The sequence below is a fragment of the Natator depressus genome, chromosome 3, assembly GCF_965152275.1.
Source record: "Natator depressus isolate rNatDep1 chromosome 3, rNatDep2.hap1, whole genome shotgun sequence".
NCBI lineage: Eukaryota > Metazoa > Chordata > Testudines > Cheloniidae > Natator > Natator depressus.
Genome location: NC_134236.1, coordinates 103,719,842 through 103,734,393, shown reverse-complemented (window position 1 = coordinate 103,734,393; position 14,552 = coordinate 103,719,842). Strand labels below are relative to the sequence as shown.

The window sequence follows — 14,552 nt, the reverse complement described above, 5'->3', positions numbered from 1 at the left end:
CCTGAGGAGTGTCTCTACATAGCCGGACAATCCTGCTGTCAGGGTGCCAATGCCTGAGATGATGGGGCGTCCAGGATTTCCAGGTTTATGGATCTTGGGTAGTAGATAGAATATCCCAGGTCGGGGTTCCAGGGGTGTGTCTGTGCGGATTTGATCTTGCGCTTTTTCAGGAAGTTTCTTGAGCAAATGCTGTAGATGCTTTTGGTAACTCTCAGTGGGATCAGAGGGTAATGGCTTGTAGAAAGTGGTGTTGGAGAGCTGCCGAGCAGCCTCTTGTTCATATTCCGACCTATTCATGATGACAACAGCACCTCCTTTGTCAGCCTTTTTGATTATGATGTCAGAGTTGTTTCTGAGGCTGTGGATGGCATTGTGTTCTGCACGGCTGAGGTTATGGGGCAAGTGATGCTGCTTTTCCACAATTTCAGCCCGTGCACGTCGGCGGAAGCACTCTATGTAGAAGTCCAGTCTGCTGTTTCGACCTTCAGGAGGAGTCCACCTAGAATCCTTCTTTTTGTAATGTTGGTAGGCAGGCCTCTGTGGATCATTATGTTGTTCAGAGGTATCTTGGAAATATTCCTTGAGTCGGAGACGTCGAAAATAGGATTCTAGGTCACCACAGAACTGTATCATGTTCGAGGGGGTGGAGGGGCAGAAGGAGAGACCCCGAGATAGGACAGCTGCTTCTGCTGGGCTGAGAGTATAGTTGGATAGGTTAACAATATTGCTGGGTGGGTTGAGGGGACCATTGCTGTGGCCCCTTGTAGCCTGTAGTAGTTTAGAAAGTTTAGTGTCCTTTTTCTTTTGTAGAGAAGTAAAGTGTGCGTTGTAAATGGCTAACTAATAGTTAACTAATAGTTAGCTAACTAATTAACCAACCACTCAATTTAAGTATACAGGGGGAAAAAAACTCTGTTACAAGAGAAGTACAAACTGAGAATAGCAAAATATAAGTGACTCTTTCCCTGTCATCACATTTAAATAAGAGAAAAGTTGGTGAATCATACTAGTTGAGATAATTTAACTAAAACAGTTTGGCTAAAATCAAACATTCCAAGTATACAATTAAAATTAAAAAATTAGTTTTTCCTTCGCGTTTCTCCTTTCTATAATTAGCATGGCCAGGAGGGTTAACAATATCACTAACCTGCTGCAAAATGCTTCAGAGTTAGGGAGAAACAGCCTGCTGTCTACTGCTGTGACTCAGCTTCTCCCAACCCACAGAGGGCACAAGGCCTTTTGCAAAGCAGCTGCCCTGGCTATTTGCCCTCATGGATAAGTCTGCGAGGTTTCATGAAAGTCACGGATTCTGTGACCTCCGTGACTTCTGCAGTGGCCTGTGCACCTGGCTCCTGGGCAGCTTGGGCAGCCCCGGCGCCCGTCGTACCAGCCATTGCTGGGGCAGTCTTGGGCCATCGTGTGCCCACCACCCAGAAGACTTTAGGTGTGGGAGGGGACAGGGGATTCAGGCACGGGACAGGGTGATGCGAGCTGTGGGCAGCGCTTACCTGGGGGGCTCCCCAGAAGTGGCAACATCCCCCGCACTCAGCTGCTAGGTGCAGGAATGGCCAGGCAGTCCTGTGTGCTGCCTCTGCCTGCAGGCACCACCCCCGCAGCTCCCGTTGGCCGCAGTTCATTGTGTGGGTTGGGAGTAGCTAAGCGAGGGGGATGTTGCCGCTTCTGGGGAGCCTCCCAGGTAAGCACTGCACAGAGCCCACCTCAACCCATCCTGTGCCCCTGCCCCCTCCCACACCCAAACTCTGCTGCTGCTGGTGGGGGTGGGTGGGTGCGGAGCAAGGTAGGGAGCCTGCCAGCTCCACCAACCACCACCCACCAGCACCAGTGTGGGTCCCGGACCGTACCCTGCCAGTCACCTTCCCCCAGTACCCATGGCACCTCCCCCCAAGTTTTAGTCACGGGTATTTTTAGTAAAAGTCATGGACAGAAATTCACGGCTCATGATCTGTTTACTGCCCCTGACCTGTCCGTTACTTTTACTAAAAATACCCCTGACTAAAACATAGCCTTACTAATGGAGTCTCAGTCAAGCTACTGGGAACCCATTGAGCATACCCAAAACTACCACACCCAATATCAGAAAATTCTGAGTGTTGAGTGCTAATTGTGCATCTGCCTAACAATGACCCAGACACAACTCATTCCTCCCCACCTCCCCAGATAGATCTCTTAAACAGTTATCTCCCTATTAGGCACATGGGTTACATTTGCAAGATCAGGGCCTAATAAATTGTAACCCTTTGAGCTTGAATTGCACCTGTGATACAGCATGGCCAGAGGGCAGCAGGAGAGTGTTAGAAGGGAGCCTTATTCCCTGTAGAGGGAAGAAAGTTTGCTATAGATTAATTAAAGCACCTGAAGCCAGTCACCTGATAAAACCCCCCCTGCTTCAATCAGACAAGGAAAGAAGATGAAGCAGAGTGGACTGGTGTTGGAGTAGAGAGCAGTTTGGAGGAGTTGAAGCAGAGTGGATTGGTGGTGGAGCAGAGACCAGTTTGGAGGGAAGCAGAGGAGAGTTTGGAGAAGTGCTGTGGTGGGCTAAGAAGATCAAGACCCTAGGTAAAGGGACACCTGGTTTGTGCAAAGGGAGGGCAGGAAGCCCCACAAGCTGAAGGGCAGGAGAGGGAAGTAGCCCAGGGGAAGGAACTGCTAGTTCAAGAGGTTTACCGCTAACCCTAGGGCCCCTGGGCTGGGACCCGGAGTAGAGGGCAGGCCCGGGTCCCTCCCTCTCCGCTCCCTTCCTCTAGGACACTAGCGGGGCAGTTAATACTCCAGTTCCGGGGTGAGAAATGGTGCCCTGTACCCTCCCCAAGAAGAGAAAACACGAGACCCGTCAAAGTAGTGCCGGCAATTTGCCACACATGGTGTCAGCAGTGGGATCTACACGCTGGGGACTTAAACTAGGGTTAGCCAAAACCCTCCCGTCCCTAAGATGGACGACGTGGTCAAGGCCCTAATACAAGCCACCACAGCCCAGCAGGAGGCTACCCGGGTCCAAGCAACTGCCCAACAGGAGGCGACTTGGATGCAGCAGGGGACTAATCATCTGTTGATGAGTCAGGCTGCCCAGGACTGAGCCCTGCTGCAAGAGCTGGTGAACCAGATGAAGGCCCTCATGGAGCTGAACCGCAACTGCGACGGGACCCGGACCATACGGACCAGCCACTGCCTACAGAAAATGACACAGGAGGATGATGTGGTGGCATACCTCCTGGCTTTTGAAAGAGCAGCCCTGCGGGAGGCCTGGCCCCAAGTTCAGTGGTCTGGTATCCTCGCCCCGTTCCTGTGTAGAGAGGTCCAGAAGGTCTACTATGATATGGCTGCGGAGACTGCAGCAGATTACCCCCAGCTGAAGGCAGAGATCCTGTCCAGATCCGGAGTAACGAAGGCGTTGCGAGCCCAAAGGTTCCATGAGTGGCAGTATATGGAGGACAAGACACCCTGATCGCAATTGTTTGACCTGATCCACCTAACCTGGAAATGACTGCACCCTGAGGCCCTCAGCTCTGAGAAGATGATGGAGCTCCTGGTACTGGACCGGTATATGAGGGGGCTACCACCAGGCCTCCAGGCTTGGGTTGGCCAGAATGACCCCTCCACTTATGATGAGTTGGCCTCCCTCGTGGAAAGACAGCTGGCAGCCCGCGAACTGTTCCAGACCCCAGGGGGTGAGACGTGGCAAACCAGGAAGCCAGTCCCAAACCCAAGGCGCCGGACTGTCGAGAACTCCAGGAGAACCATAACTGGGAGGAAAGACACCGAGGAATGACCCGAGGCCAAGAAGGGACCTGGGGGTTGGGAAGAGAGGGCTGGGGGTGGCAACCGGAATAAGGGGGCGGTGTTACGAGTGTGGGGAATTGGGCATATAGTAGCTCAATGCCCCAACAGGGAAGAGTCTATGCAATGTAATCTGGGGGATCACGGGGAGCAATGTGGCCTAATCGTCCTGGTAGGGGGTTGCAAAGATCTCGCATGGGTGTACAAGATCAGTAAAAATGAATGGAATCGAAACCATAGCATTAGTAGATTCCGGGAGTGCTGTCACCCTGGTCTTGGGGAAGTTGGTGGGGCAAGACCAACTAACCCAGGCCAAAAACACAGGGTAACGTGCGTTCATGGCACCGTAAATTTCTACCCCACAATCCTGGTATGGATTGAGATCCAGGGGAATACTACCAGGGTGACAGCAGGGGTGGTCCCCAGGCTCCCGTACCCTGTCTTAATTGGTAGGGACTTTCCCGGGTTTGAGAGCTTACTCCCCCCAATAGAGCCAGGGGAGGGTAGCAACCCCTGGGTTGAGACAGAGGTACCTACAGATAGCCTCACCCCAATGTTTGCTGAATTTGCCCCAGAGTTATTTTCATCCCCCGGAAAACCCCGAAAGTCTAGGCAGGAAAGGAAGGCAGATAAAAGATTACGGACCAGGATTCTAGCCGAGAACCAGAAAACCTCCCTTGTTGGTAGGCGAACCCGTTCAGGAGGCCAGGAGATAATTCAGGCCAGTGAGGACTTGGAGGTGATTCCTAGCCCAAGTAGGGGCAACCCAGGAGGCGGAGTAGAAACAGGCCCCCTAGAATTAGGTCAGATTGGTACCTCACGTAAGAATTTCAGGCAGGACCAAGCCAATGACCCCGAGAGGGAGGAGATAGTGGAAGTAAATGGCATACCCATGGAAGGAAAGGCCTAAGGCCATATTATGTGCTCAAACCTGATCTGTTGTACAGGATAGCGCAAATATGAGGGGAAGAAGTAGAGCAACTCTTAGTCCACGGAAACACACAAGGGCAGGACTAGAGTTAGCTTACAGTCATCTATTTGGGGGACATCTAGGAGTAGACAAGACACTGGATAGAGTCCTAAGAAGGATTTATTGGCCAGGAATACATGCAGAGTTCCAGCACTATTGTGCCTCCTGCCCTGAATGCCAGTTGCATAGCTCCGGACCTCACTTGCAGGCCCCATTAGTACCTTTGCCTATTATTGAAGTCCCTTTCGAGAGGATAGCAATGGACATAGTGGGCCCACTGGAAAGATTGGCATGGGGCCACCGAAACGTACTAGTCATCCTTGACTACGCCACGTGGTATCCAGAAGTCATTACTTTCAGAAACCCCACATCCAAGGCAATAGCAAAAGAACTACTCCAGGTTTTTGCCAGAGTGGGCATCGCTAAGGAGATCCTGACAGACCAAGGAACTTGGTTCATGTCAAAATTAATGAAAGACTTATGTACCCTACTCTGCAACCAGGCCATACGGACCTCAGTCTACCATCCACAAACAGATGGACTGGTCGAGCTGTTTAACCATACCCTTAAAAGTATGATCCGGAAGGTGGTAGCACAGGACGGAAAAGACTGGGATACCCTTCTACCGTACCTAATGTTTGCTATATGGGAATTCCCCCATGCATCCACTGGTTTCTCTCCCTTTGAACTACTATACAGACGCCACCCACGCAGAATATTAGATATTGCCAAGGAAGATTGAGAAGAACAACCCAACCCAGGAAAGAATGTCATTGAGCACGTGACACAGATGAGAGAGTGAATAACTCGAGTAACACCTATAGTACGAGAACATTTGGAAAAAGCACAAGAGGCCCAGCAGACATATTACAACTGACAGGCAAAAGTAGAGAAATTTCAGCTGGGAGAACGGGTAATGGTGCTAGTACCGACAGCAGAAAGCAAACTTCTAGCCAGCTGGCATGGACCATGTGGGATAGTGGAAGCCATTGGGGAGGTGGACTATAAGGTCAGACAACCAGACCACTGAAGGCCAGAGCAAATCTACCACATCAACTTACTGAAGCCCTGGCATGACCGAGAGACGTGCCTGGTCATTCAGGGAGCTCCACCCCAGACAGACAACCCACAGGCGCTGGTGAAGATATCTTCTGAGTTAACTCCAGAACAATGAACAGAGGTCATGTTCTGTACACAGCCGGGCTGTACGACACTGGTCCAACATCATATTGTCACCAGTCCAGGAGTAAGGGTGATGATAAGACCGTTCCGAATACCGGAAGCTAAAAGGGAAGAAATTAGGACAGAAGTGAAGATGATGCTGGAATTCTGGGTTATTGAAGAATCCCACAGCCAGTGGTCCAGCTCTATCGTCCTAGTCCCCAAGCCTGACGGCACCCTGAGGTTTTGCAATGACTTCCGGAAGTTGAATGAAGGATCCCAATTCAATGCCTATCCGATAGCACACATTGATGAGCTAGTTGATCAGTTAGGTAAGGCCTGATACCTAACCACCCTAGACCTGACCAAAGGATATTGGCAAATTCCCGTGGCCGAGAATACCAAGGAAAAGACTGCCTTCTCTACACCCGATGGCCTGTTCCAATACACTGTCCTCCCTGTCGGACTCCATGGGGCCCCTGCAACATTCCAATGACTTATGGACAAATTGCTGCGACCCCATGCCAAATATGCCGCTGCCTATCTAGATGACATAATCATCCATAGCCCTGACTGGGAAACGCACCTTGGAAAAGTAGAAGCGGTACTAGACACGCTGCCGAAGGCCAGCCTCACTGGCAACCTCTCAAATGCGTGATAGGACTAGCTGAGGCCAGATACCTCGGGTATGTAGTAGGGAGAGGTTTGGTGAAACCCCAATGGAACAAAGTGGATGTAATACAAGGTTGGCCTCCACCAGTCCGCAAAAAGCAGGTCAGAGCATTTCTAGGGATAGTAGGATACTATCGGAGATTCATCCCTCATTTCGCCACAAGAGCAGGGCAATTGACGGGTTTGATAAAGGCTTGAGGCCCCGAGATAGTAAAGTGGACTGATGTGGCAGAAGGAGCATTTGCAGATTTAAGGACAGCCCTTTGTTGCCATCCAGTACTCATAGCCCCAGACTTCAAGAAGGAATTCATCCTACAAACAGATGTCTCAGAAGTAGGGCTAGGAGCTGTCCTTTCACAGATGGTAGGGGAGGAGGAACACCTGATCTTCTACCTCAGCCGGAAGCTCCTCTCCAGGGAACAAAAGTATGCCATTGTTGAAAAGGAATGTCTGGCAGTAAAATGGGCTATGGAGACTCTCCGCTACTACCTACTGGGGTGGCGGTTTACCCTCATGACAGACCACGCCCCACTCCAGTGGGTGCACAGAAACAAGGAGAACAACGCAAGAGTGACTAGGTGGTTCCTATCCCTGCAGCCCTTCCATTTCCGGATACAGCATAGGGCCAGAAACCAACACGGCAATGCTGATGGCCTATCACGACAGCACTGCCTCTCGTCCCAAGTAGCCCAACCCCATGGTGTTGAGCGGGGGTAGGGGGAGGGGTATGTGATACAGCATGGCCAGAGGGCAGCAAGAGAGTGTTAGAAGGGAGCCTTATTCCCTGTAGAGGGAAGAAAGTTTGCTATAGATTAATTAAAGCACCTGAAACCAATTAAAGCACCTGAGGCCAGTCACCTGATTAAAAACCCCCCTGCTTCAATCAGACAAGGAAAGAAGTTGAAGCAGAGTGGTTTGGTGTTGGAGTAGAGAGCAGTTTGGAGGAGTTGACGCAGAGTGGATTGGTGGTGGAGCAGAGACCAGTTTGGAGGGAAGCAGAGGAGAGTTTGGAGAAGTGCTGTGGTGGGCTAAGAAGATCAAGACCCTAGGTAAAGGGACACCTGGTTTGTGCAAAGGGAGGGTAGGAAGTCCCACAAGCTGTAGGGCAGGAGAGGGAAGTAGCCCAGGGGAAGGAACCGCTAGTTCAAGTGGTTTACTGCTATCCCTAGGGCCCCTGGGCTGGGACCCGGAGTAGAGGGTGGGCCTGGGTCCCTCCCTCTCCACTCCCCTCCTCTAGGACACTAGCGGGGCAGTTAATACCCCAGTTCAGGGGCGAGAAACAGATCCCTGAACCCTCCCCAAGAAGAGAGAGCGCAAGACCCATCAAAGTAGTGCCGGCAATTTGCCACAGCACCATTTAATTACATATATAAATATCTTCCAGTGGTTAAACATTTACAAGCAAATCACTTATGAATATGAATAATACCACTGGCTTCACACGGGTATAGTGCAGGTGGAGGTTGTACAAGGTTTCCCAAGGATCTGTGCCAATGCATCTGAATCTTAACCTGAAAAATCCCCATTATTCAAACTCTGGGCTCCTTATGAGCAGATATTCCCTGTTGTGCTAAATTGAGTTGGGTTTTGTGGTTGGAAACTAGAGTGAGACCTTAGAACTCATTTTCACTTGAAACCTAAACTAGGATTTGAACCCATGTCTCTCATGGCAAAAAGATGGTGAGCTTAACTCTGTGATATTTGGCTTCCCTCTGCTCCACCTGCTTGAGAAAAAGAGAGATGAAATATTTTGAGCAAAGCTATAGCATTTAGTATTGTCATGTTTAGCAATTTTCAGATGTCTCTGTCTTTTAAAGATGTTTTCTTAGAAGAGATATAGTAGAAGAAACCAATAATAAAAAGATAAATCCATAGATGATGAAAGGATTTTCTTGAGCTTAGCCGATGTAATAATTTCAAAAGGAACAAATTTACAAGTAGCACTTTTTCAAATGCAGTTTATAAAGAGTGAATAAAATAAACATCAAGATGTGTTGTGGTGGGAAGTCAGATGATCAAAGGGAGATACTGAATAGACATCCTTATTTTATCTGAAAGAATAAGTAATTCCTTTGAGAGGTTTTGTGATCATTTCTGACTGAAAACTTTGTATGCGCTACTCAGAAATACAATGAAAAGAAAGGCAATGTAGCTTAGATAATAGTGTCTGTTCTAAGCACGAGGTGGCATGTGGACATTGCTTGTGCTATTGCTCCAAATCATTTGAATGGAAATATTGGATTAACTAACCTTGTGTCAGGTCTATTAGTTAAATAAACCCTCCAACTGTTCCTGACTGAAGGATGTGTAGTTGCAACTGAAAGATGGTGCTGCTTTTCATTAGAGTTTTGTGAAACATGTCCTGCTAACATAATGTTATTAAAATAAAGTGGTTTATTAGAACGGGGTAACAAGCAAAAATTCACAGCTTTGTCTTTTCACAGGGAGTTTCAGCCCAGTAGGAAGTCCTCTTAGCCGAACACCATCCGTCAGACTACAGACGGTAAGGAATTCTATTTATGCATTTAAAAAAATTGATAAAGTTAAACTATAAAATGGCATTCTTCACAAATTGCTTTGTAGAAAAGCTTTCTTCTTCTTTTGTGAATAAAAGGAGGTATCTTTAAGGAAACTTTCGTGGCTGTGTAGGCTTTTACCTCATGTTGTTGATATAGAGGTCAGAGGTTTTTTTTTAAAAAAAGGTAAAATACAGTCGTCTTCTCTCGCTCGCGCGCTCTCTCTCTCTCTCTCTCTCAATTGTTTAGAAATGAATATGTCAGAATTACATTCCTGTATTCTTGGTATTTATCAGGAATATAGGCAGTACTAAGTCAGGAGGGGAAAATGTGGTTGTAACTTAAAATTGGCTATTGGATCAATTGCAACTGTTTTTTACCATTAACTCACCTATATCTTATTTCAAGCACTGTTTGTACCAGTTGGCTCATGGTAACCAAAGTGAAATCATTGATATCTTCTGTGTATTTCTTTTATTGTGCATATAGGTTGGTGATGATGTATACTCCGTCCTGATCCTTTTTTCCCAACACAAAAGAACCCCCAAACTCTATAAACTTAGTTAACTACGACTATACAATCATTAAAGTATATATTTTTTAAAATACCAGGGAGGGACTAGTTGTAGAAGAAGTAATGTTCTCAACACTTTGTGTGTGGCCCCTAAAAAAAATGGGCCTCTTGCACTTGGATGTTAACCCCCTGGTGCCTGCAATCGAAATGTCCTGACCTAATGTGCTATGGTAATTGCTTGCCAGCTGCTGGCCTCCAGAGGGTTCATCGGAAAGGGACATAAATTAGATTGTGCCCTTAATTCCCAGAACCTGTTCCACCTTTTATTTCCATCTCATTTAGACCTTTCCTTCACAAAATCCTTTAATGTGTCTTTGTATCTGGCTGATATAATAAATAAGACTTCTCTTGAAAAACAACGCTGAAAATATAGTTTTGCATTCATCTTTTTCTCTGTGGCTAGGTGACTATTATTGTCTGCATATTTTATATATATTTAATTCTAGATATCAGCCAATTATTAAGAAAAATTATGAATTATTCAATATGTATATCAGTGCTTTCCTGCTACAGCAACCCTTAAAAGTATCTATAGTATTGACTCATTTTGGGAAGGGATTTATAAATAAATTAGCAGCTTTCTGTTAAACTTGGTGGGATTGAATATATTTTCTTTAACCCTTTTTCTAGTGATGTTATAAATAAAGTCGTAATAGCATAGAAGTGATATTCTTTAAAGAAAGAAAGTAAATGTTGCCAGGTAAGGACAAAATAGATCAAAATAGTTTTGCTGTGTATTTGATTAATCTCAGGAGTTGGTTTATTTCACATACTTCTGAATTCATCTTTTTTTTTTCTTTCTTTCTTTATCCCTGTAGGCTTTGCTGAGGCAGCTGTGTTTGCATTTCTGTTTTCTGTTTGTACATTGTAGGATTCAATAAAGTGCAGCCTGGCACAGTTTTTCCTTGAGGCAGATTATAGATTCCCATGCTCATTAAATGCTGAAGAACTATAATCAAATAAGGATCATATTAATTTGAAACCCAAGGAAGTAACATTTACAGTAGTTTCAGGATATTAGATGTATTAATTAAGACCAAAGCCCACTACAGTATTTTAAGATGTTACTACTTTCTCTATGCTTATAGCATTTTAATGTAACTATTAACACTTTCCCTTGTGTTTTTTCCTTTGGGTATACACGGAATGTATACATTAAGATTCAATATTAAGTGTTAATTTAAAGATGCTTTCCATTTTCAAGGTAATAACCTAACTTGGATGATATTTCTCAGACATTTTTCATTTTGAGGAACATCAGTCATTTTAATCCCAAAGTCACCTATATTCCACACAAAATTAACGTCCCCTCATGCCCACCCGAAGTATCAAGGAGTTACAATACTTCCTGGGGTTCACTAACTTTTATAGGCTGTTCATCTCTGGATTTTCAGGCTACATCACCCCATTGACAGCACTTCTCCTTAAAAATACCACCTTCAGCTGGCCTCCGGAGGCCCAATGAGCATTCGTCCTACTCAAGATGACCTTTATCCCCACCCCAATCCTAGCTCATCCCAACCCAACATGACCCTTTGTTGTCAGGACTGATGCCTCCAATGTGGCAATTAGGGCAATACTCTCTCAAAGAGGTGGTCCCCAATAGCAACTCTTGCTTTGCGTGTATTATTCATGGAAGTTCACTGCAGCTGAACAGAATTATCTAGTTAAGGAGCTTCTAGCCATCAAAGCAGTTTTTGAAGAGCGTTGCTGCTATCTGGAGGGTGCTTGGTACCCAGGACAGGTTTTCTTTGATCATAAAAATGTAGAGTACCTCTGCTGAGCCAAGACTCTCAACCAGATGCAGTTTCGCTGGGCCCTGTTCTTTGCACTCTTCAGTTTCACCATCATGTACCACTCAGGAGCTCAGAACAAGACTGCCAATGCCTCATCCCAAAAAGGGGAATATCTCATCAGCCAAGAGCCCCCCTGTGCTGAGCCCCCCCCATTCTTAAGCCCCCGAACTTCCTGGATGCCGCAGTTCCTCAGGACTTCATGTCCATGAGCCGCTCAGCTGCAGAGAAGGATCCCCATCCCAAGGAATTTGAGGCAGCAAGCCAAGGGCAACACCAGGTCCAGGTGGCTTGCTCTCTGTCAAGGGCTACTTGTACATTCCGCTAGAACCCCCTCAGTTAGAGGTACTATGGTTCTGTCATGACTTGCCATTAGCAGGCCATTTGGGTTGCTTCAAGACTCTCTGTTTGGCCATCCACTCCTTCTGGTGGCCCTGAATGCACACAACAATCCACTTGTATGTTGATTTCTGTGAGACATACCTGCGCTCCGATATCATGCTCAAAACTCCTCAACACCCTAATGCTTTCTGAGAGCCCATCCAGGCTTTGGGCAGCCATTACCCTGGACTTCATAGTCAAGCTCCCTGTGTCTAACAAGCACACTGATCTGTCTCCATGGAATCCCAGAGCGAGTCACAATTGATAAGGGTCTGCAGTTCGTGTTGTGGTTTTGGAACAAAATCCTACAATTGCTTAGGATCTGTGCTTACACATCCATTGTTTATCCCCCACAAACTGATGGTCAGTCTGAATGAGCAATCAAGTATTAGAACAATACTTGTGGTGCTTTATTAATTTCCATCAGGAGAACTGGTCAAGCTTCCTACCCCAAACAGAGTTTGCTTACAACAACGCTGATCATATATCCACCATGCAGAATCCGTTCTATGCAACCTCAGGCCTCCACCCCCATCTCCACCCAGCTGCATCTGTCACCTCCACCAATCCTGTAGCTGCTGACTGGGTGTGTCTGATCCATGATGTCCAAGAAGAACTCAAGACACATATGGACAAGGCCAAGGAAGATTACAAGTGGTATGCTGACCACCAGTGCAGGGAAGGCCTGGCATTCACCATCAGGCAAAAAGTCTGGCTATCAGCCCAACACATCTGCACTGACTGGCTATGTCATAACTGGATTACCAATACCTCGGGCCATATTCCATCAGCCAGGTAATCAACCCAGTGTTCATGAGGCTTCAAAACCACGCAGTGTTCCACGTATCCTTGCTAAAAATCTATGTTGACAACCTTTCACTCACTGCGCCCAGCCACTGCCTCCTTTGGAACTGATTCAAGAGCACAACGAGTATGAAGTCTGTGAAATACTGGACTTGAAAATCAAATGTAGCTCCCTCTGGTACCTTGTAGGTTGGAGGACTATGCCCTAGAGGATAATCCTGGGAGTCAGCATCCCAAATCCATGCCCCGACCTTATGGCAGTCCATCCAGACAAATATGGGCCGGCAGAGAGTGTCCAGCAGGTCTTGAATCAGGCCTGCAGAGCTGCTAGGCGGGGAACACGTCCACACAGCAGCAGTTGTAACTGGTTCACACACTATCTATGACTAGCTGTGAGCAAAAACCACAAGAAGTCCCTGCCCTCAGGCTCTAACAGGCGGCAGCCTCATGGCTCCTGATTGGCTTCCTGCCCTATATAAATCGAAGCGGCATTCTAGGAAGCGTCCAGACAACAGTGTGGATCTCCGTAACTTCCACAACTATTTTTGCTTCCTGCTCTCAAAGTCCTGGCTTCGACCTTGGCTTGATTTGGACCTTACCTCCTGACCCAGACCGTGAAACCTATCTTGGACTCTGATCTTTGGTATTAACCCTGGTCTGGAACTTGACCACAAACTCCTCCGCTACTCTCATCCTCAGATTTGGCCCTGCTCTTATCTTTGGTCCCCACTGCCCTTGTCAGGATCCTGACAAGATGCATTTGTTCAGAGGCAAGGGTATTATATATGTAATGGCTGACTGAGGTTAATTAGAGGAAAGCTCCTTATCCAACTAAAGAATGGCAGAAGGCGTAAAAGAGTTAGGTAACAGTTAATTGGTAAAGAAAGAACGTCCACATATTTACTCTGTTGCAGTGAAGAGCCTGTTTGCAAATCAAAGAAAAATGGCACCTGAATGCATAAGCAAACTTTAGGTGTGATAAGCCTATGCCCGGAGGGGATCCTTACTCCACTTGTCTGAAGTGCCTGGGAGGAGGGTCATTTGCAAGACAAGTGCACCATCTGCAGAGGCTTCAAGCCCAGAACTAAGAGGGAGAGAGACTATCGCCTCAAGCTCTTCTTGATGGAGTCCGCTCTCCAGCCCCAACTAGCTCAAGAGCCGGCACCAGCAGCCTCGGTGCACAGCTCACCGACCTTGGTGCAGGACATCTCGGCACCGAGGAAGGACCCGAATAAGGAGCATTGGCACCCTTCCCTGCGCTCATCGCTGCAGCACCGATCACTATCCCTAGTGCCGCATAAGAAGGCGGCGGAATGGGGCCACTCCCCCGCCAAGAAGAGCGGAGGGGACTCCAGCATGGTGCATCCCTCTTTGGGACACTAGAAGGCTGGTCCATCGGTCCCAGCACTGTCGACTCCAACTTCGAAGGGGGGTCCGTTGAATCCAGTGTGGGTGGATTCTCCAGTCTGGCAAGTGTTGGAGGAGGACCTGGACCTCCCCTCCACACCAGACGCCTTTGAGTTCTTGCGGGACTTAATTGCCATGACGGCACAGTCCCTGGCCTCCTGTTCCCGTGCACCAGCTCAGGTGCAGGCGACGCAAGAAGCGGCTGCTGCACCACTTCTGGTACAGTCCGCGGCACTGATGGCGGCACCTCCTATCCAGCACCGGGGCAAGCCCACCTTGATGCAGTACCACTCCCCGACACCGTCGGGATCCGCCCCTCCCTGGTCGGGCTCAGACTGTTATCGGAATCAGAGGTGGAGTCATACGTGTCCCAACATAGCCGATACTGGTCAAGATACTGGCACCGGTCTTGGTACCGTAAGGTGGAGGAACACTCATTACCGATGGTGTCCTGGCCTCCCCAGTGGCAGGGACTGTTA

The 14,552-nt window shown here is 47.7% G+C and overlaps 1 protein-coding gene across 7 annotated transcripts in view; it reads left to right on the top strand.

Annotated features, from left to right (window-relative positions):
* Positions 1 to 14,552, top strand: part of AHI1 (Abelson helper integration site 1) — a 195,510-nt gene that overhangs the window by 132,403 nt on the left and 48,555 nt on the right. For all 7 annotated transcript variants that reach the window (XM_074948472.1, XM_074948471.1, XM_074948469.1 and 4 more), the window contains one exon: positions 9,043 to 9,101. In XM_074948472.1, coding sequence (XP_074804573.1) covers positions 9,043 to 9,101 — 59 coding nt within the window. The remainder of the gene's footprint in view (positions 1 to 9,042; positions 9,102 to 14,552) is intronic.